Source organism: Maniola jurtina, chromosome 24 (assembly GCF_905333055.1).
Source record: "Maniola jurtina chromosome 24, ilManJurt1.1, whole genome shotgun sequence".
Classification (NCBI taxonomy): Eukaryota; Metazoa; Arthropoda; class Insecta; order Lepidoptera; family Nymphalidae; genus Maniola; species Maniola jurtina.
In genome coordinates, this window is record NC_060052.1 from 3,603,728 (window position 1) to 3,627,882 (window position 24,155).

Sequence of the window (24,155 nt, forward strand, 5' to 3'; positions counted from 1 at the left end):
ATACAAGCTATCTCTGTGATTTTATCAGACCACCAAAGCAGGCACAAGTTGATCCGTTGAGCCAAAAAATCATAACAATCCATTGCTCCTTCGATTTGGATTTATAAACAGTGCAGCGCTGTGCTAGGGAAATGTCCTCAAAAATAATAAAAAGAACAAAATATGTCCCACGACATTAAAGTGTTGCTTTATACTAAAGCAATCCAATATTAATCTCTTTAAGTACAATTTCCATTGCAACTTTACAAATGCTAATGACTGTAAAATGAAAAGCCGCAAACTGCATTTTGCAACAAGCCCCAACTTCTGAAATCGCATTTCGTAGTTGGAAAACTATTTGACATTTGCAATTGGTACCCTTTGGTATTAAGAGGGCTCCTCCGTCACTCGCTTCATACAATCGTAGTTCCAATTTCATTTGAATATTAAGCAACCAAAGTCCATGAAATTTTGCAGACATATTCTAGAAACTAATATCTATGTCTGTGGTTTTCCAGATTTCTGTTAAAATATTCGGTTAAAAAATTACGCGGTCTTAAAAATTTACATACAAATCTTTGAGCCCCTGTAATTTTAAAACTACATATTTTTAGAAAAATCTAAAACACCACAGACACAGATATTAGTTTCTAGAATATGTCTGCAAAATTTCATGGGCTTTGGTTGCTTAATATTCAAATGAAATTGGAACTACGATTGTATGAAGCGAGTGGAAGCAAGTGACGGAGAGAGCCCTGTTAAAATCGAAATATGAAGGTTACGCTAATGAAAAGTAAATATTGAAGCAGTTTGAATGGCCACGTCGCATTGGCGATTTTGTGAAATAGCTGCATCAACCAGTGGCCATTGCTAGAATCTCAATTGATGTGATTGGTTGAATTTGTAGTACTCTTGCTGCAAGATTACTTTACCAAGACTTAATGCAATTTTCTGTTTATGTTCCCCATCATAGGGTTCCGTATCTTCAAGCAAAAAATAAACCCCAGGATCACTTAACAGGGTTCTCTCCGTCACTTACTCCATGCAATTGTAGTTCCAATTTCATTTGAATATTAAGCAAAGTCCATGAAATTTTGCAGACATATTCTAGAAACTAATATCTGTGCCTGTGGTGTTTTAGATTTTTCTAAAAATAAGTAAGTAGTCTTAAAATTACAGGGGCACAAAGATTTGTGTGTGAATTTTTAAGACCGCGTAACTTTGAAACCGAATATTTTAACAGAAATCTGGAAAACCACAGGCATAGATATTAGTTTCTAGAATATGTCTGCATTTCATGGACTTTGGTTGCTTAATATTCAAATGAAATTGGAACTACGTTTGTATGGAGCGAGTGACGGAGAGACCCCTCTTAAGACATTGTTAAAGCAAGACAGCGTTATACCACTGGCATAAATCTGTCTCGTTTTAACTAAAACTTAAGTCTAAGCAAAATCAAAGTGAGCTCTATAGATTTCAACCTTAGTCCCCAGGTTATATAATTTTCCGTCGAATTAAATTGTTAGAAATAAAATATACGTTATAAAAGGAGTCATAAAGACTGGACTCCATTTTAATGCAGATTGAAAAAAGGCAATAAATTAGGTAAGTGCTTCTCCGTATGCTGCTGAAAAATCATAAATGGAAAATATTACGACGCGCACTTTTTCTCAATCCATTAAGAGAATACTAAAAATATTATGAATATTACTAATCAACTCTAGATAGGTATTAACATGGTATTAAGAGGGCTCTCTCCGTCACTCGTTTCATACAATCGTAGTTCCAATTTCATTTGAATATTAAACAACCAAAGTCCATGAAATGCAGACATATTCTAGAAACTAATATCTTTATCTGTGGTTTTCCAGATCTCTGTTAAAATATTCGGTTTCAAAGTTACGCGGTCTTAAAAAAATTTCATACAAATCTTTGAGCCCCTGTAATTTTAAAACTACATATTTTAACAGAAATCTGGAAAACCACTGACATACTCGTAGATATTAGTTTCTAGAATATGTCTGCAAAATTTCATGGACTTTGGTTGCTTAATATTCAAATGAAATTGGAACTACGATTGTATGAAACGAGTGACGGAGAGAGCCCTGTTAATGTCCCTATCTTTTTGTCATTTGATGACAAGTTAGACCTTGACTGCGGTCTCGCCTGATAGACTGACGATGCAGTCTGATGAAAACGAGCTAACGAGGACGTACCTTTCCCAAGTAAGTGTTCATCAAATTCAAATTCAAAATATTTTTATTCAGTTAGACTTTTACAAGTTCTTTTGAATCGTCAAAAGCATCTACCACTGGTTCGGAATGCCATTGTATCCGTCTTAGACTTACAGGGTGTAATTAAAAGACTAGCGAAAACTTAGCGCTTCCTATTACCTAAACGTAATCTAAAACAATAACTATTTGCCTTATACTTGTAGTTTTTGTGATTTAATATTTTCCAAACCTGCTATGTATAGCGTGCTAAACTCGGGGTTAATGCCCGCCGCATCGACATTGACCTTACGTCACCTACGACTTCTAGCGTCAGTCAGATGTTTTATTTGCAATACATTGCGGAACTTAATTTCGCGCGGACGAAGTTGCGGGCATCTTCTAATCCATCCATACTAATATTATAAATGCGAAAGTATGTTTGTCTGTCTGTCTGTCTGCTACGTTTTCACGGTCCAACTTATTCAATACAACGGGAAATTTGGTACAGACTTGGGATACATCCCGGGGACATAGGCTACTTTTTATCCCATAAAATCAAAGAGTTCCTACGGGATTTCAAAAATCGAAATCCACGCGGGCGAAGCCGCGGGCATCCCCTAGTTATTAATATTTATCAACGACTAAACCATAAAAATATGCTTGACTAATAAACTAGAGTTCATAAGCCATAATAATATGCTCATATGAGTTCTCATACATATAACAGGTTGAAGACTTTAATCCGAGGTAAGTATTCAAACTTAAAACGTTCCACAGATTAAGCTATCAATAATTACGCTGTCCAAAAACATTGCATTGCCAGGATAGACCTAATTTTTAGGGTTCCACAAGAAGAATGGCAACGAGACTCTTTTACTGAGTCTCCGCTGTCCGTCCGCCTGTCTGTCAAGGAGCTGTATATGATGATTCATGACCATAATAGGTGGAGAGTTGAAATTTTCACAGGGTGTGGATTTCTATAGCCGCTATAACGACAAATAATGAAAACTCAAGATGGCGAATTTCAAAATGGCCTCCATGCAAATCAAAAACATTAAAAGGTTTAGAAAACATCGCGTTCAACGCATCTTTAAACTAAGGCCAAAAAAAAAGTATTGAGTTGTTATAAAGAAGGACGCTGCCTTGGCTCTGCCCGCTACCTCTATGCATTGCGCCTTGTTTTGAATTTTTACTAAAAAACAATAAGTTCATAACTTATGAAATTATAACACAGAACAAATAAGTTTATTTGATTGGTTTGAATAAAGTTCAAATAGTTAAATAGTGCTATAAAATTTTATGAGTTGATCGTAAACGAAAAATTGAGTTTTATACCTTTAAATGTAAGCTAATAGAGCTATTAGAGTACCGTAATAATTTGTTATTGGACTTTATTTTAATATAGTTATAAAAAAGTGTTGAAGTATAAGTATAAGTAAGTAAGTAAGTATAATATCACATACCTAGTCACCTGACTCTATGACTAGTATCCAAAAAATCTTACCTACTATCTATTTTTTTTTAAAGAATATTAGCCATGTTAAATGACTAATATCCCCCTTTCCTCTCCAACTAAGCATCAGGCTTGTGCTAGGAGTAGGTACGACAATAGTGCAACGGGTGGGGTTTGAACTGTCGACCTTTCGGTTTTCAGTCCACTCCTTTACCGGTCGAGCTATTTAATATATTTGTACATGTTTAATAACATGTACAAATATATTAAATTAATTATGGATGAGGTAGTTTCCTGATTTCATTTAATTCTTGTGAATTTTGCTTCAAACCAGCCCATTGTTTCGACCGATTCATCATTTGGTCTCGGTTGACGCGCTCTTGGATTGGTTTTGCTACATTGCCCACGATATTTCATTTTACGCGACATAACACAAAAGATCGCTTAGACTACGCCCCAGATGGGCGTTGAAAATAAAATAAATAATACTTATTAATCTTACAATAAATTGTAGCACAATAATATTGTTTTAAATGTAAGACAATAAAACCAGATTAAGTCACAGTCATAAACGGTAAAAGTAATGCATTTTAAATACATATCAAAAATTAGAAAAATAGGAGGGGCTGGCTCATTTCTTGCGTAAAGGATCAGCCTGGCTGTCCAGAATGGTGATGCAGCCAGTATTCTTGGCACAATTTCACGCGGGCATGATTTGTATAATATAATATAATAATTAGCTGATAAGGCTAGCTTTAAGTTTTATGGTAATTTTTAAAATAATACAATTAAACCACGATCTTATTCGAGAATCATCTAGTTATTAATAATAATTTATTATAAGTGCTTGAAAACTAGAGTGAATCCTTATGCTTTGCATAAAGGTTGTTTATGACACAATATGTCATCTGGATAGCCCCCTAAAGAACGCCCTAATTTGAGTCTTGACTATGAATTCCAGTGTTAAAATCTGCATCAAATCAAATTAGACTTCATCATCACCTACTGTTTGGTGAGATTCCAGCCAAGCGCAAGCATAGATACCTAATTGTATAGATTTAAAAAAAAGTCCGGATTTTGTATCAAAACCGATGGTGCATCTAGTGCGATAATGTGGTATTTATCGTGTAAACTGGGCCATGCACTTTCAACTTATACGATAATATGAAAAGTTGTTTTTATTACTTTTTAGTTTTTACAACGCGCTAAGGATTTGCGGCTTCCATTTCTCATTAAAAAAATTGCACCAGGGATTGGTGTATTTTAATCATTGCATAATTTAACTTGAAGCGTAGAGATAGGTATTTTTCACTAGAATTTTATCTAAAAGTGTCTATGAATTAAGGTTTCAAATTATTTTGTAATTTTTTTATACAGTAACTACTCGTAGATTGTGCAAATTTTGCAATATTGACAAACTTTTTAGAGATTTTAATCTCAAACTCAAATCATTTATCCAAATTAGATACCATTGTACACTTTTTCATTTTCAATTAAGGAATTTATAAGATAAGATTAATAAGATTAATAACGTAAACTTAAAACTAAACCTACAAGGGTTCCAAATGCGCCTTGTTCTAAAATAGTTCAAAGAGAGGGCATTTTCCGGAAAAGACTATGTCTATAAGATGCACGCTACCTATAAACCAAATTTAAAATCCGTGAAAAGGTAACAGGCAGACGGACAGACAAACTTTCGCAATATCAATTTCGGATTATTTTTACACCTGATAGGGAAATCATGTGAATGGGAACGCAAGTGATAATAACATAGTATTTATATGTTATTACGACATAATTACTCTATTGATATCACTTCCCGGCGACAATGAACATCATACGAACATGAACATCTTAGTCACAACTGTGTGAACATTTTATTGTCTCGACAGTAAAGATCGCGTTTCCTTAGAAATTCTGTACGAATAGTGACTACAACTGTAAATGATTTCCCGGATATGTCCCGGTTTTCAGTGTCTAGATTTATTAACTGTTCTAAACATTTAGGTTGGTGGTTTTTAGGAGACGTCTAGCTATGTCCAGTTTGATGACAGGCGATTAAAGTTACGCTTTCAGACCCAGTTATACTTCCTAACTAATTTTTAAACCTAATTGTTGAAATCGCGTGCTCGATTTCTCAGATATGTCCCGGCTTTCTGTATCTAGATTAATTAAGTGTTCTATACATTTGGGTTGGTGGTTTAAGAGACGTCTGGCTAAAGTCCAGTTTCATGAAAGGCGGTTAAAGTTACACTGTCAGATCTAGTTGTATCTTAACTAATATTTAAACCTAAGTGTTGAAATCGCGTATAGGGTACGATTATATAAATTAATAAATTAATCGATTATATTATGTGAGAAAATCTGGGAGTCCAAAACTCTCGTCCATTATGTTATCAAGTTATTAATATAATTATTATATTCATGTTCATTTTTATTGTTTCAGATTTCCTGTCCAATGAGCGTGGGAACATCTAAAATACGAATAATCAAGCAATCGGTGATGAAGGTTGAACGGAGTCTCACAAAATGGACCCAAATGGATCAACCAAAAACATGTATAAAAGAAAGAGTTGGAGGTTCCCTAACAACATTATCTTAGTCACATTGTACATATTCCTCTTTATAGTCACAGGCGAATGCCAGAATGACAAAGATCAATCCAGTCATATCGATAGCTTAACCAAATCAGACATAAATAAATTAGATAATACACTAGATTCTAATAAATGCCATAGCTGTCAAATTAGTAATAGTAATCATAAATCTAACAAAAATGAAGATCAAAGCAGTAATATGTTAGCTGATTTTATAGATACGGTAAGCACATTTTCGGAAAAATATGTCTTTGTGAATGGAACCGAAAGGAAACTGCAAAATTTATTAGAAAAAGTGTTAGATGAAGCAAATAAAAAAGATAGATATGAGATAATTGATGGAGTGGAGCTTAAAACGATATCGAAAAACGAAACAAAGAGATCCAAGAAGAGTCTAGAGGTAAAAAATGAAGAAAGAGCTTTGTTCAGCTCCTACACTTATGAGTATAGATTGTTTCAAAAGATAAAGAACTTTATTGATACCCACATTGTATCTATCAATCTACCGAAAGTGGTTGGACTTCGCTGTAAGTAAAACTATTAATATTATTTAACTTTATCCAATAATAATTATGGTGAACCGACTTTAAAATAGAAGAGATGCCCATTTAAATACGATCATTTTATGCTGGCCGCTTCATATTATTCCAGTCGCTCAATGCAGTCAGTTAATCTGAGTACTGGACTGGAATTCATGGTATCTACATTATTAAAGTTATTGACTCAAAGTACTAGATTTAGGTTTTTTTAATCCCGTGAGAACTATAATTTTCCGGAATATCAAATACCTTATGAGCGTGTCCAACATACAAGCTATCTCTGTACCAAACTTAAAAGCATTACAAAAATTAACTAAACCAGATTAAACATAAATTAAGCAGTTTGGTGTAAGTGGTCCTAAATAATTATGTAAAGAGGAATTTACACAAACATTTATCTTATCGTTTTACAGCGTTTGGACTGAAAAAGTTCTTTCTGCCGCTTCTAATCGGCGCACAAATTTTCAAGAGCATACTCATCGCAATGTTTCTCCCCAGCCTTTTGGGAAGTTTCGGGAAAATCCTCGGAAAAGGTAAGTTGAATCGCAGACTTGTTTGATTAAAGCCACGGTGAGATAGAACGCGTGTAGTAAACATTGGGCATTCGGCTTCTACAAGTTGTGGTACAAGGAACTGTATAAAAGATTTTAAACTTTCAGACAATATATAATGTTGAAAGGAGCCTTCGCCGCAAAGTGCCGCGCGGAGATAGCATTGAGCCGCGTTGCTTTGTAGATCCATATAAATAAAAAGAAAAATAAAACCGACTTCAAAACCACAAACACTAAAAAGTAAAAAATAACTTTTGTTTAGCTACACTTGTAATGTGCCTAGGTATGAAGTCGAGCGAGCATATTGAAACAAAATTAGAAATCCAAGAGTGAAGCTCGCCCGACTTCATACCTAGGCACATTACAAGTGTAGCTAAACAAAAGTTATTTTTTACTTTTTAGTGTTTGTGGTTTTGAAGTCGGTTTTATTTTTCTTTTGAAAATTTTTTATTTCACAATTTTTAGTGGCCTCACTGTACTATAATATGCTATGCCCAGTTAAAACCCTACTGTTTACTAAGCTATTACACTGATCGCGAGCAATTTGCTCCTATCCATTGAGGAGTTCTGTTCTCCATCTCCAAAGATATTCATCAGATCTTCACCAAATTTATATGGGACCACCTGCACAGTATACCCTTTCAAACAAAAAAAAAAAATTTTCCAAATCGGTCCAGGGGTCTTTGAGTAATCGGGGAACATACATAAAAAAAAAAAAAAAAAAAAAAAAGATTCCGACGAATTGAGAACCTCCTCCTTTTTTGGAAGTCGGTTAAAAACCCACGACTGCAGCGCTACACCCGCGCTGCATTCGCGTGTCAGTTCATTGATCGAAGTTATATGGATTTACAAAGCAACGTGGCTGTGGCGCTGCCACTTTGCGGCAAAGAAGACGTCCAGTTTTTTGTTTGCTTAAAACTCTTTATTGCAAATGAAAATAGTTTTTTTTAACTTTATTTAAATATAAGAATACGTTGTTTATGAGTACCTGCCTAGGAAAACTTGTATTGTAGAAGGTAGAACGTACTTTATGTAAACTTAATACGCCGAGTTTCTTGCTGGTTCTTCTCGGTAGGAAAGGCATTCCGAACCAGTGGTAGATGCTTTTGACGATTCAAAAGAACTTGTAAAAGTCTAATTGAATAAAAATATTTTTAATTTGAATTTGAATAGACTTATTCTAGTTAGTAGCAAATTCATGTCATTGTGTTACAAATCTACAATTACAAATCTAGTAGTTACATATTGCTACGTTCACAGTTAGAAGCGCGAATTCAATACTGCTATACAGTTTCCATCACGCGTTCTGTATGACCAGGGATTTAAACTTTTTAGGCTTCTTTGATAAAATCAGCGCCCACTTAAAAAGCTACCCAGCATCTTGTCATTTCCAGTGTTCTTCCAAAGTTTTGCAAACTTTTAATCGCCTTAACAAATTCAGTTTACACGGGAGTTTTTGAGTTTGAATGGATACTTAAATAATAAAAGTTATTTTACTGTTTCGCTTTTCGCCATGCTGTTTTTAATATTGAAATTGAAATACCAACTTTTTAACTTTATTAAAGTGCTTTTGAATAAGCTAAATAATCAACCACTGGTTCGGAATGCCCTTCCAATCTAGATTTATGTATGACATTGTAAATATTCCATATTATTATGAAAAAAAAAATCTTTCTGAGTACAACGGGACAAGCATTCGCAGCAGAAAATTTCAAAGCTATCAGTACGATCATAATGTCCACTTCATTTATTTTTGCATTTTTAATCAAATAATTATTTTTAACCCCCGGCCCAAAAAGAGGGGTGTAATATGTTTGACGTGTGTATCTGTGTATCTGTCTCTGGTATCGTAGCTCCTAAACGAATGACCGATTCTAATTTAGTTTTTTTTTGTTTAAAAGGTGGCTTGATCGCGAGTGTTCTTAGCTATAATCGAAGAAAATTGGTTCAGCCGTTTGAAAGTTATCAGCTTTTTTCTAATTTTCTTATAGAGATTCTTGTGTGGGGGTTTTTTTAATTTTAAGTTATTAAACATGAAAACATCGAATAAAAAGCCGATTTATTATTAATGGTTAATCTGGATCATTGATTTCGATCATAGATCGCCGATTAGATGATTAAGGTTCAAAGCATAGACTGACGGAAGTGGCAGCGACTGGCGACAGCGATAAGCGACCATGCCAGCGGCAGTGTCGCCTTTCTCGGCATATATCTTCAAAGTCATAGAAATATGTAGGGGCACCAGTAGTGTCGAATGCGGTCAGCGGCACGGTCGCTTGTCGCGGCCGCTTGGCGCTGATCGTGGACTCCCGTTTTTTTTTTTAAATTACAGACTAGCGCTTGGCTGCCATCAAACCTGCTAGTAAGTGATGGTATAGTCTAAGATGGAGCGCGCTTGCCTAGTAGTTGCCTATTCACTCTTGACTTGAAGGTACCCAGTGTGTAAGTGGAATCTAATACCCAACCACATCGTCGCTAAATTATTTAAAATAGTCAACACTTCTCTAAACCACTTAAAACACCATGTTTTAAAATTTAAACCTTCCAGGTATATCCCAGATATCGGCTGCTTCAAGCCAAGCGAGCTATCCTCCGGCGAACACGGACGATCAAATGGCTTACAACAATGACAACGGCAACTTCATGGGCTACGAAACTAACCCAGCGGCCACGTATGCTTACTCTCCAGACATGTATGGGAATATGGAGGCCAATGACGTCAACGATGCAGCTGGTGATGATAGTTCAAGGTAAGAGAGCCTAAAGTATGAAACAAGATATGGGACATTAAGGTGCATGGCACGGATCTGCCCTCGAAATTAATACGACAAAGTAGGCTTATGGCATTTTAATTGCGCCAATGGCAGGATCATCCTCACAGGTTTAAAATCTTTACTTGAAAGCTCCAGTTTAAGAAATTAATTCTAGATCGACTATTCTCACAAATTAGTCGATCTAGAATTAATTTCTTAAACTGGACCCTTTCAAGGATGATACTGCCATTGTCGCAAGTAAAATACCATAAGCCTACGTTGCCGTATTAGTTTACAAATTACGAAAAACCAAATTAAATTTGAATTTCGCGGGCAGGCCCGTCGCTTCCACCTTAATTGAAGGTACGTTAAAAAAACTTTGCTTTAAGAACTTTTTGAAACAAAAAAATAAGTAGAAGAAAAAGTTTTTTTACATATAATTTACTGGTATTTTCGCTCTCTGTAGGTTATTACTGTACTTTATGTGGTGCACAGTAAAAACCTGTATTCATTCAACAGTTAAGAACCTTCGTTTAAAAAAACCGAAATTTATTATAAAGTATACACCTGCAATTGACAACCATACTGAAGTTATTTTTGTAAATTTTTTTGTCTTATTTGTATGGAAGTTGTTGGTGTAATAATAAAAAAAAAAAAAAAATTTACTCAAGGCTAATGGATGTAATCCAGTGATTTATCCCCTTTTAGAAACTTTTTGAAAGGATTTTACGTTTCGCATTTCAAGCCGTATTTCGTGTTGGCGTATTTTATGGAGTTCATGGCGGAAACATAACTCTTCCCATGAAGTTGAATGTTCATTGAGGTACGATGCGTTGAGGCAAACTTTGCTGAGTCATATTTTGTCGGCTTGGACAAATTTTGCTAAATTCAGGCAGGACATTTCGCTCCAACTACTACGCAAAACTTCTGAGCGGAAGTTTCGCTTCAAACTTGCGTTGATACAGGAACTTAGTGTTAGAGTGAAGTCCCATGCATTGCGTCGGTCGGCGGTACGTCATCTGAATGGTGCCACTGCATCATCCTATATAAAAAAAGATCTATCCAAAGAAAAACGCGAAAAAAAATCCTGTGTTTCTTAAAAGTTCACAATATATTGCAAATAAAAGATTGACGCTAGAATATGTCAACGAACGTTCTACCTGCATCATCACTTACCACCAGGTGAGATTGCAGTCGAGGGCTAACTTGTGTCTGAATGAAAACCCCGCCAACGCCTTAAAAAAATCATTTTTAAAATGTCGGTGTACGCTAACGTGGTGTAAACCAGTGTTCCAAATGTATTTCTTCGTGTGAAAACATATTCGAATTTCCCGCATCGTCCCACTGGAATAGCGAATTCGCTAAAATGTCGAAATATGAGCGTGGGACATAAAAAATAATAATCTTTCCTTTACTAAATTTATACGTACTCTAACGAATGCCAAAAATCGGTCAAGTGCGAGTCGGCCTAGTACATGAAGGGTTCCGTACCCATCGTACAAAAAATAACTCTTTTCATCGCCCACTAAGGAACGATACAGAGAGGTTATTTGAGAATTAAATAAGGCCTCTGGGCGAAATATGTATGCATTTCACTGTTATAATTTTTTTTTTTATTATTATATTATTGTTTCAGATTCGGACCTGGAGGTGCCAAGGTGTCGTATTTACCAACCAAGAACGGTTACTACAAAAATCAGATGTCCACGAGCAACAACTACAAGGTTGGTAATTTACTAATTACCACTTACCACAATTTTCTTAGACATTGGTCGAGACGTACAGTTAGTCTATTTTTGGGATATAAGCTGTCTTTGCACTTAAAATCTGCTAATCAGATGGGACTTTCAAAATTCCGTGGGGGCTCTTTAATTTTCCGGAATAAAATAGCCTATATCCTTTTTGGAATGCTATGCAAGTTATCTCTCTAACTTTTGTCAAAATCTGTTAAACGGATGGGCTGTGACATACTAGCAGACAGACAGACACACCACCGATTTATAATATTAGAAAGGCGAAACGATTGGGCGACCTAATTAGCTAGCCTTTAGACTGCATTAAATCCTCAAGGGAAATGAAACCCATGCGTCATCTAACCAATTAAAGTAATCTATGAATGTTTCAGATATTCCAGAAAATTCCAGCTTCCTCTATGATCTTGAGCAACTATGATCCTTTTTACTCACCGCTGCTTTCACGGCTCGACGGAATCTTCGCAAGGCTAGGTAACCTGAATTTAATCTTACCCCTATGAGTATAAAGTTGAAATTCTCTAGATAGCTATTTTTAGTATCCATGAAACAGATTTTCTCAGGTGATTGAACAAGGCACCGCTCGGTGCATATAGTTCGAGAGGCCATGGGAAATTCTGAGAAGGTGCTTGAAAAACGCTGAAAGTGTATAAGATTGTCTTTATTGTGTTGGAAAATCATGACTGCTGATCTGTGATGGGTTTGCAATTCCCAAATTTTAGTTGGCAATACTAAAAATTTTGTATTGAGTATTGACCTAATAGTCTAACATTGACTTACAATGCTTTAATATAGGAGCTGGCAAGATTGAACTTTTTTTATTAATAAATAAAGGTTGATAACAACGGTAACAATTTTTAACACTTTTGTTAAATTATATCCAATAAATAGTCTGTGATGTTTATTTTATTTAAGAAATAAGTACACACTTAATAATCATCATTATGATACATAATACATATACAATAAATATCCCTTTTTTATCATTAAATTAAAATAAAATGGCACTGAGAGTCAATTCATGAATTCACCACGTACCACCTGGCTGATCTAAAATACCTACTATACTCAGAAAAGCTAGAAAAACTATGCGGAACTAAGCTGTTACCATCTAAGCACTTCTTCAACATTTTCACAAGCTCTCAGACCAATACTTTTATCCCCTAAAAGATTTTATATCGAAAAGATTTTAAATTTACATTTACGTGGTTCGATTTACAAATATGGCCGTTTACTTTTATTTCTTACAACATTTTACCAGCTTTAACGCTTTAATAAAAGGAATATGTTTTTAAGTAGATATAATATATGGCTTTGTGGTACAAGGAATCCTTATGATTCCATCTAGTCCATCTGCCGATATGTCTGTGTGTCACAACTATTAAAAAATAAATAAAATAGCTTTAGGGATATGACAGTTTAATTAAATCCACATCCTCGTTTTTCTTTCTACGGCACATTGTATCGAAACGCAACGGCTTGGTAGTACAGCTTTGCCGGCAGCTACCTACTCGTTAGCCGAAGCTTTACAATATACCAAACAAGAGTCAATTCAGAAATTATAAATTTCCAAATTGGCTATTGGTACTTGCTAAAGAAATAAGGCCGCCTTTGCACCATCTAGTATAGTTTCTTATGTACTTATACATGTTTCTGTTTGTATTTTTTCTGTATATATGTATGTTTGTGTGTGCGACAAATTTTCCAAATAAATAAATAAATAAATACCGGTAATTAAACACAGGGATCCAGGCCTGCAGCTTTTAAGACCATAGCACTCACAATTGCGACAAAAAGGTCTTTGATGTTTCTAAAAATCTGTTTTCTAATTCCAGGTCTTGCCCCAACAGAAACTACGACAGAAGACGGCATGATGATCGGCGGTCAAACCCTCAGCGATGTGAAGTTAGAAGCCTGTAGGGAGCAGCTGATTTGCTTGATGTACTCTAGTCCTGCCAAGTATGCGCCCTATAGCAACTTGGTGTCAGCGCAGTTGAGTAGGTATGTACCTATTATAAAAGCTGAAACACTGAAATTTACAAAAGCTGAAACACCACATGGTGAAATTTTAGTGGGTCTAAGGGTGGATTTATAGAGCGCACATTGACATTGCGCAGACTTAAGATTGATAGATAGAAGTCTTTATTGCACACAAAAACATGAAAAGGAACACAACATAGAAGGAAGAAAACAGAAAAAACAACTGTGTGCAAAGGCGGCCTTATTGCTTAGGGCAATCTCTTCTAGGCAACCTTTGCTGAAAGGAGAAGCTAGTATTGGATTATTAGATTGAGTTAAAACGAGACAGATTTATGTGAGAGATATACATCTGTCTCGTTTTAACTCTGTTTTAAGTCTAAGCAAAGTCAGAGTGCACTCTATAAATCTCACCAATCACCATTAGAGCTGTGGCTAATATAATTATTGCCTGGTTAGATTTAAATTACATAGTAAGCACGCTGGTTCGTTTCAAAGTATATTGATTACTAGATGTAATTCAAAGTATACTGTTTTTTTTTAAAATATCAATGCTAATTAACTTATCGACCGATATACAGATAGGTAGATTAATAACATTTATTGGAGCCTGAGTTAATCACTAGAACAATAATTTGATGTAATACACTTGCTGTTAGCACTGACGTATGAAGTCATTTTATGAATATTGGTGTTTTCAACTTTATTAATTTTAGTAAACCTTTGAGCATTTTTGGCAATGAAAGTGTGTAAATGTGTTAGTGATTTAAATTGTTATAGTTTTAGATTTAATCATTCTTGGACTTTAATTTAGTGAATAACGCTAAGGCTGGCATATAGGTCATCTATTTAGAAAACTCACTTCAGCTTGTTGTTAAAATTATGAAGCCGTAAAATCACCATTGCAGCTCACTCCATCCTTGTCCATCTGGCATTTACTAAATACTGGTACATATTTGCGGGGAACAACTCAAATAGGGGTATATGCAAGATATCACAGCGTCGCGTCGAGCCAAAATCTCTGCCTAAAATACACAGCTATGGAGAGCTGTGTATTTTAGGTAGAAATGTCTATTAAAGCCATTGCTACGCGTTGCAGCAACGGTGTACTTGAGGCACGCCTCAGGGCTACTTACTACCAATAATTTAAAATCATCAAGAATCATCGGCAAACTGCCGTACGTAATATTCCATTTCATATTACAGCACGATATTGGCGCCGGTTTTATTGTCTTTCTCTAAACTAAATTTAGAATATCTGCATCCTCCTCCTTTTAATATTGCTAACAAGTGTAAATTAAAAATTTATAGCACCCCGACAAGCTTGGATGAGATTTTCTTGGATTATAGCTAAGAACACTCTCGATCAAGCCACCCTTCAAACAAAAAAATTGGTTCATTAGTTTAGGAGCTACGATGCCACAGCCAGATACGCAAATACTCACGTGAAACTTATAACACCCCTCTTTTTGGGTAGGGGATTAAAAAAAGGATGAAACAAGAATTTTATATTTAGAGATTCTAAATTTTAGTGCAAGCCAGTTTTAATAAAATACCATAATGCTTAGAGAGCTAGTGGTAAATTGTGTGGCGGTGCTTGATAAGATATTAAGTATGAAAAGTTGTTAATGATTCTTGTACGTTGCCTGAGTTTTGAGTTGTTTTTTTCTTAACCTATGCAGGTTTATGGTTGATATATTAAGTACATTATACCTAAAGAGTTTTTTTTCTTTTTAGACCTTTTGTATAGACTCCATAGTATCCTGTACTTAAAAACAAAATCTTAATATTATACAATTATTTATCACACTATTATTGAGTACAATTTATTTTTTGTGAAAAAATTGTACTCAATAATAATTAATTTACAATCTTCATATGTTAGGTAGGTAAATTATAAGTTTAACTAAGTAAATAACATAAACCTAGAAAACAGACACCAAATCTTGTAAAAATATATGAAATAAAAGGCTTTTTTTATGTTTATTTTATTTATTTATTCATCACACAAATCTGAAATTATGTATACGTTTTTCTAACAACGTTAGTAACAAAGTCTGCCAGACAGTTCTAAATTCGTGGAAACCCACTTGTTTGATATCAAGTTTTCTTTTTTGATCTTTATGTTGGATTCTTATTAATAAGATTGTTCGTACTTCACAGAGAACTCAACGAACTACGTCGGCCAGTGTCCGACAACCCGGAAATTCTGCGTTTCTTCCGATATATGCGAGCTGCGAGGAGGGGCCAGGAAGGCACGGACTGCATCAAGGCACATCCGGCTTGCGCGACCAACACTGCACCTTCACACACTATGATAGCGGCTTACCATGATATCAATAAACTTGTCACCGCCAGAAAGCTATTTTTTACGTAGACGTTGATTGGTAAGTTGGCAAGGTACTATAACTTTGTCGTCGTAATCATCTATTGATAGACATTCACTGCTGGGCATAGGTCTTCTTTCTTTTTTTCTTTCTTTCTTCTTTCTGGGCTGGTTTCCGTTTCTAGGGCATAGGTCTTTTAAACGGGCTTCCTTCCACACACCGCAGTCTTGTGCCGCCCAGATCCAACCACTCCTATGCTGCGCTCGATGTTAAGCGTCCGTCCTCTAAAGGATCTGTTAAGGCTAGAATTAGATTTTCTGATGCGAGATCGCCATTTCAGCATCTTAAACCCCAAACATTTATGATAACACATGCTTTAAGAATATAAACTCATGAGAGTTCCAGGTCATGAAGTTTACGCAAATTATGAAATATATGCATAATTGTGTCTATCAGTCCTTTTTTCGCAACTCATCTACTGAACTGATCATAAGTGATCCAATTTCGCACATAGATACCTTTCATCCTGCATTTCTACTGCAATTTAGTTTCACATCAACAATGTAACGATGTCACTGACACTAGAATTAGCTGACACCATGATTCAGCCCATCACAACATTCAAATTAAGATAATAATAATTACATCTTTTTGTGTTAAAAAACTCTTTTTTTTAGGCATATTAGGTTTTGTAAAAGTTCATAGAATTTAAATTATTCAGCTTAAGTAAAACATAATACGTGCATAAGTTACAAACCTTAGAGTAACAAATACCTAAAAGGAAAGGTGCAAGGGTTCATTCTGATGTCCTGCCCAAGTAGCTTCTGTCACGCTTTGTATCTAAGTAATTTGGTATTTTACACAATTTGCTTTGAAGTTACAAGCTTTCCTTTGAACTGTAGTTTATAGAAATTCATATTGTCTTAGCAATACCTCGGCTGCTTTGTAAACTAAGTGCTTCAAAGAAATTGTTGAGTAGCAAAATGAACTAGGTATGTCTAGACGCTAGACAAAAATAGAAATAGTGTCCAGGTATAAATAACGTGAAAATAACCATTTATAAGCTTTTTAAACAAGATGATGCCCGCGCCTTCGTCTGCGTAAGTTTAGATTTTTAATAATTCCGCGAATTTTCGTTGTCAAAACCGATTAAATGTAGAACCGGCTGTAGAAAGCTATCAGACAGACTGGCAGACAGATACACTTTCGCATTTATAATATTAGTATGGAATATTATAAAAATATTAATAGATCACAAACAGACACTTCAATATTATATATTTGTACAATCTACATGTAAAAATTAACTACGTACCCTTTTTCTTTGCAGGTTATTGCGACTGAGGAATTTAATATCTGCACAATAATTCTGTTTCAACTACTTACGGCGGAGCTTTTTTTATAAAGAAAATATTTTTCAATCTACTAGGGGAACGATTTCATTTTATAATTATTATATAATATTCAACATACATAATTGGAATCGGAAAAAACATCCAATACATGCTGCACACCCTATACATAGCTATTAATTTCATTGGTTGCTAACTTGGTTGATTGTTACCGCTAGATTACATGATACGTTTATTTCAGCAATGACCAGATAATTTACAGAATACCGTGTTTGAAGTTAAAGCGCAGAATTTCAGAATTTTACCTTCTTACCTTAACTGAACTAAACCTAAAATCATAGAACAGTTTTTTTTTTGTTATTATTTGAATTTCAATTGATATACGCACTTTAGCGGTTATACAATATACTATAGGTACATTGTATATATTACTTACACAGCATGTGGGTCTTCCCACAACTGAAATAACGACTAGTGAAATAAGCCGGGTGAAAAACAAAAACAACCAATGAAATTCACAAGTTCGTGGTAAACACCATGTTATTTTCTAGAAAAATATAATATTATTTTTGTGACCCACTTGTATAACGTATGACACGAGAATCTTATTAGCGGCAGGAAATCATCTTGGGATTTATAGCGATGTGGGTTGACCTTAACCTCGACTTATACTGATCGTACATTATAGCATTACAGCATTACCGCAACGCTTTTCGGAACTTAAAATCCCAATGTCGTCAGTTTACAGAATATGTGCACGGGAAAATTAAACGAAATCGCACATTGCTTCAAGATCTGCAATTAGGAAGAGGTGATAAAAATGCATGTACAGTTATTAGGTACCTAGGTACTAAAATAGAAACTTTTACGACTCTTGATCTCCTGTGAGTCTTGTGGATAATCTCGTGGTATACAACTTTTGATTCCGTTTTTATTAGGTACCTATAGCAGACGCCTTTCTTGAATTCCTGATGTTTATATTTGGGCCAATACACAATCCAAAGCCTCGCTTCGCAAGTAATATGCGTCACATGGGTGATGTGTGTATGCTTTTCTTCTGTTCCCCGCCGCTTGCTGCAGACAACAATAACTTAGGTACACATATATTGTTATTTTCTTACTTGTAGTAATACAAATAAAGTTAATAATAATAATAATACCTGTTTAGTGCCAAAGCGACGGTACTCGTCACCACCTCCATGCATACAAGACCAGTTATCTGCAATAAGAAGTGTTTTTTTTTAAGAAATGCGCCATCATGTGCGGCTCATGCGGTAAATATGCTATAATGTATGATCAGTTTTATACTCCATTTTCGTAAAGGCAAAATATGGGAAATGTAGTTCGTTTTATAAATACATAAGCATAATCTGTTACAGTTGACGAAAGCGGGAAATCAAAAAAAAAATTGTATAAAAAATTTCATAACTCCACCATTTTCCTGCTGTTAAGTTTAGGTTGCCATACTCAGGGAAAGTAATAGGAACCATTATTGCAAACTTTATGCCGTTATCAAGCATCTCCTCTATATTTTCCACGGTCTCTTATACCATAATTTTATTTAATGGAATAAAGAGCTTTTCAACTGCAAAATAAATTTGACAATAATTATTATTAATAAGCTCAAATTTATTTGGCGGTTATAAATCGACTCTAAAATAAATTTTCTATTATATTTATTTTGATTTCGGAGACAATTCCTAAATCAAGGAATAAATAAATAAAATAATCAATAATAATTAAATATTTAAACTATGTATAACGAATTGTAAATAGATTCTAATCATAGAATACTTATTTTTTAGACCTAGCCCATATTCATTATGGTAAAGTTAATTATTGTTATAGAATAAATTGATTGTGTTATTATTTAATGCGTGTTTGTAATTTATTGTATGTTTGGGTGCATGTCTGTTGTTTGATTTATAAAAAGTTATTTAATTAATATTATTATAATAAGATGTAATTTATTTCTATTTATTTAAAAATTAAATTAAGTACTGTAAAATAATGAATAATGTATTTTGTTTTTAGTTGATAAAACATATTATTTAAATAACGAAGCCTATACTTATTTGAGTATTGTTTCATTTGAGTAGTTTGTTACATTAATTTATTAAATTAAAATCTGTAATATTTAACCAAATGTGTGCCCATAATTGTTTTGATTAATTAATTAATTATTATTGTAGATACTGATATCATGTTCCACTCTACCTATTTGTTGAAGCAGTGAATGTTGTTAACTTATTTTGAAAATAAATTTATTTTGAAAGTATGGTCTTTTACTGTTTTTTTAACCCCCGACCGAAAAAGAGGAGTGTTATAAGTTTGACGTGTGTATCTGTCTGTGGCATCGTAGCTCCTAAACAAATGAACCCATTTTAATTAAGTTTTTTTTTTTGTTTGATAGGTGGCTTGATCGAGAGTGTTCTTGGCTGTAATCCAAGAAAATCGGTTCAGCCGTTTGAAAGTTATCAGCTCTTTTCTAGTTACTGTGACGTTCACTTGTCGGGGGTGTTATAAATTTTTAATTTACACTTGTAGTTTTATCTTATTAAAGTTCGTACCCATTTAAATTGGAATACATGCACAAAACTTTGAAAATTCAGATGTGGCCGAAATCGCATTAAATTAAGCATTTAATTCATGATCCAAAAATACCATATGCCTACCTAAGTCCTAATGGTGAAGGATTCTTCGAGAGAAAACCTGCATTCCTGAGAGTTTTCCATTATTTTCTCAAAAGTGGGTTCAGAAGTCTTTCCGCACTGGCCCATAATGGTAATGGTGGACTATGGTCTAAGCCGTTCAAACCCATGAAGAAATGAGATTAAGACCCGACTTCGGAGAGTATGACGTATCTATACCTGTTGGACCCACGCATAATTCGTGCCGTCCCATTGGACTATGAGAGTGAAGCAATAGAGTGCATCTGTGTTTGCACATCTATACTATATGCACGGAGAGAAGTTAGCACAGGGCTCTCTCTGTTACGTAATCCCAAATGATGAAGACACAAATGTCAGTGGGCGTCGATCATTTTGTGTGACCAACCAATCAACAAGTGTAAATTAAAAATTTAAAACACCCCCGACAAGTGAAGGTTACAGTAACTAGAAAAGAGCTGATAACTTTCAAACGGCTGAACCGATTTTCTTGGATTATAGCTAAGAGCACTGTAGATCAAGCCACCTTTCAAACAAAAAAAACTAAATTAAAATCGGTTCATTAGTTTAGGCGCTACGGTACCACAGACAGATACACAGATACACAGACACTCGGATACACACGTCAAACTTATAACACCCCTCTTTTTGGGTCGGGGGTTAAAAACGAACCTATGTTTTCGAATTGAATTTCGATTGTTTTTTGAAAACAACATAGGATCTCTAAAACATACGAGTAGGTTCGTTTGTGATTGGTTGGTCACTCAAAACGGTTAATGCCCATTGAGTTTCTCTCTTTGTTATTTGTATGGGATTTCATGACAGAGAAAACCCTATCCATATACTAACTTCTCTTAATGGCTAGCCGCTATAGTATTTTTGTCTTTTTGAGATTGAATCTGAAATCAGGTCCGAATTTCAGCGCGAAAACCTCCTTATGAAATGGTACAAAAGTAATTTGTACCGAAATGTTCGTTGTTAAACTTACTAGAGTTACCTCCACCACTTGGTAAGTAAATTTTCGTTTACAGGCTTTCAAAGATGCAACAGACCCATTGTTCGTACTAGATGTTACATATTCTAGTGAGCGGTACATTAGTCTTGATACTTTAGCGCTCGGGATGCGGACGGCTTCATTTGCATGTAAAATGAGGATTGAGGGGCCTTTTCTTACGGAATAATGTAATATGGTTTACTTTTAAACCGATGTCCTAAAGTTTTAAACCATTACATTTTCCGAAAAGAGTCAATAAATGCTTAAAAGTTGTTTAAAATTGAATAGTTGTTGAATTTTGTTCAGGCAAGTAAATCTTTTTGAAAAGATATTAAATATCAAAGTAGTTATATCTATTGAATCTACGAAGATGAAAAAGGAAAAGCTGTATCTATAAACGTGTCAACATTAGGTACTATTAAACGCGTGAATCTGTTTGTGTTACTGCCTCATGGAAAAATCAGTAGAATAACACTTTTATAGTTTAAAATGTAACATTTACACAAGAAAGAGCTTTATTTCATGAAATAATAATAAAGGATAACCTTGAACTAAACTTAATATTTCCTAAGTTAATTTCAACGAAATTAAATAAGTTTCGTTACATCCAGTAGACACAAATGACATCATAGTAAGTATCAAGACTTAGTCATCCAACTCTAGTGAATGTAGTAGTGGATCCGGTTCGCCCCTACTCTTACCAGGAGAAAGTTGACCTTCCTTCATTAAGTTTTAACAACTATTTCAACCGTATGTTTATTAACACAGAGTTCATTTTGAAACCGCAAATTAATTCGGTTGTTAGTTTGTAAGATGAATCGTGATTACTTTGTAAAGGCGAAATGCAACTCTACATTTTCGAATTTAAGGCTTAATTTTCAGTGAATCAATTTAGGCTGGATTATTAAATCTCAGTGCATAATCTTGGGTAATGGGTTATATTATGTTTTTCGGTTAGTGGCTCAATTGTTTTGGGGTTTTTGGCATTAAGTTGAGTCATATGAGTGGGCAAGGTCATATTTTCGTATTCTGATACAGAGTACTTAATTAATTAAAAATTTCTCACCAAATTATTAAGCATCAAAACTTTTTAAACGTACTACATACCTATTACCTATTACTTAGTTTAGTGTCTACATCAAAGAGTAAAAATCATCATTATCATTAAACCACCGCCGCCGGCCCACTACTGAGTATAGTCTCCTCTCATAATGAGAAAGGTTTGGCGATAGTCCGCTATGTTAGCCAAATGCGGATTTACAAAGAATCAAAAGCTTAATCCATACTTAATATTTTAGTTAAGCGAAATTGTGTCTGTCTGTCTGTCTGCTACCTTTTCACGGCCCAACAGCTAAACCAATTCTGACAAAATTTGGTACAGAGTTAGCTTATATCCCCGGGGATGGACATAGGCTTCTTTTTATCCTGGAAAATCACAGAGTTCCCACGGGATTCCTAAAGATCCATCCGCTTATCTGATTTGTATGAAATTTGGCACCGAGGTAGCTTGCGTCCCTGTTATTGACATAGGCAACTTTTTATCACGGAAAATTAAACAGTTCCTACGGGATCCTTAATATCCTACATACGCGGACGACGTCGCGGGCATCCTCTAGTTTGCTATAATCCCCTAAATAAGGCAAATCTGAATGGTACAACCTGCACCAACCTTCCTCCCACTGCTAAGTATGAAGAAAAAGCCAGCCACCAAGCAAGCTTAAAGTACCTACCACCACGTAACACTACACAAATCCACCAGAACCTCGACGCACGTTTCGCTGGCTTTTCCTGCATGCTTAGCAGTGGGAGGGCAAGTGGTGCTGCATGTTGTACCATACAGATTTGCCTTTTTACCGGATTATCTTTTGATTCTTTATATATCATGGACTTTCGTATATGCTTCTATACAAATGCGGATTGGCAGACTTCATACACCTGTGAGAAAATTATGGAGAACTCTCAGGCATGCAGGTTTCCTCACGCTATTTACCTTCACCATGAACACTGCGTGTATGTGTTATAGGATCATTTTGTTGTCTGTCTGTCCGACTGTCCGTCTGTCGTGTCTGTCAAGAAAACCGATAGGGTACTTCCCGATGACCTAGAATCATGATATTTGGTAGGTAGGTAGGCCTTATAGCACAAGTAAAGGAAAAAATATCCGAAAATCGTGAATTTGTGGTTACAACTTACATCACAAAAAAAAACTAAAATGAGTTCATGAACAAATTAATTAGTATGAATACAATTTTCAAAGTAAGATTATAATTATTATACCAAGATATTTTTGTTTTATAATTTTTATATTTAAGTATTTTTAACATTTGTGAAAATCTGTATTATTACTTTCTGAATAAAAATTCAGTTTATGTTTCAAATTAGGGGGGAAAAAAAAAATTATACCAAGTGGGGTATCATATGAAAAGGCTTTACTGTATATTCTAAAACTGATTTTTATTTATTTTTAAAACATCGGAAAAATACCCTAGTACGGAACCCTCAGTACGCGAGTCTGACTCGCACTTGGCCGGTTTTTTTACGTCATACAATCACTTTGTGAATCACCTGTCCGAGTTATCAAGTTGCTATGTAGGTTAGTGAACCGGTAAATAAATGGCTTAGTGTGTATGTATTACAAACTAATTAAAATTACGTACAGTGCCCAGTAGGAAATATTGTCGAACTTTAGAAAGAGATTTCGGCTTGTTAGAGCGTTGTCTCTGTCTATGCTATAGACCTAAATACCATTAATATTCCATGCGACGATTCCCAAAACAACAAAACCAATAACTTAAGAAGGGTCACTCCGTCACTCGCTCCATACAAACGTAGTTCAAATTTCATTTGAATATTAAGCAACCAAAGTCCATGAAGTTTTGCAAACATATTCTAGAAACTAATATCTATGTCTGTGGTTTTCCAGATTTCTGTTGAAATATTCGGTTTCAAAGTTACGCGGTTTTAAAAATTCACATACAAATCTTTGAGCCCCTGTAATTT

General features: G+C 34.8%; 1 protein-coding gene across 2 annotated transcripts in view; it reads left to right on the plus strand.

The window, feature by feature from the left end:
* Positions 1–19,144, plus strand: part of LOC123877551 — a 55,478-nt gene extending 36,334 nt beyond the window's left edge. Inside the window, exons 2-9 of one of the 2 annotated variants that reach the window (XM_045924365.1) lie at positions 6,092–6,769; positions 7,195–7,314; positions 9,881–10,082; positions 11,722–11,809; positions 12,211–12,310; positions 13,672–13,837; positions 15,977–16,224; positions 17,480–19,144. In XM_045924365.1, the coding sequence (XP_045780321.1) occupies positions 6,175–6,769; positions 7,195–7,314; positions 9,881–10,082; positions 11,722–11,809; positions 12,211–12,310; positions 13,672–13,837; positions 15,977–16,190 (1,485 nt within the window). In that variant the 5' untranslated portion in view covers positions 6,092–6,174 and the 3' untranslated portion in view covers positions 16,191–16,224; positions 17,480–19,144. Of the gene's footprint in view, positions 1–6,091; positions 6,770–7,194; positions 7,315–9,880; positions 10,083–11,721; positions 11,810–12,210; positions 12,311–13,671; positions 13,838–15,976; positions 16,225–17,470 lie in introns of both variants that reach the window. The other variant, XM_045924366.1, reaches the window with a different exon arrangement.
* Positions 19,145–24,155: the final 5,011 nt, after the last annotated feature.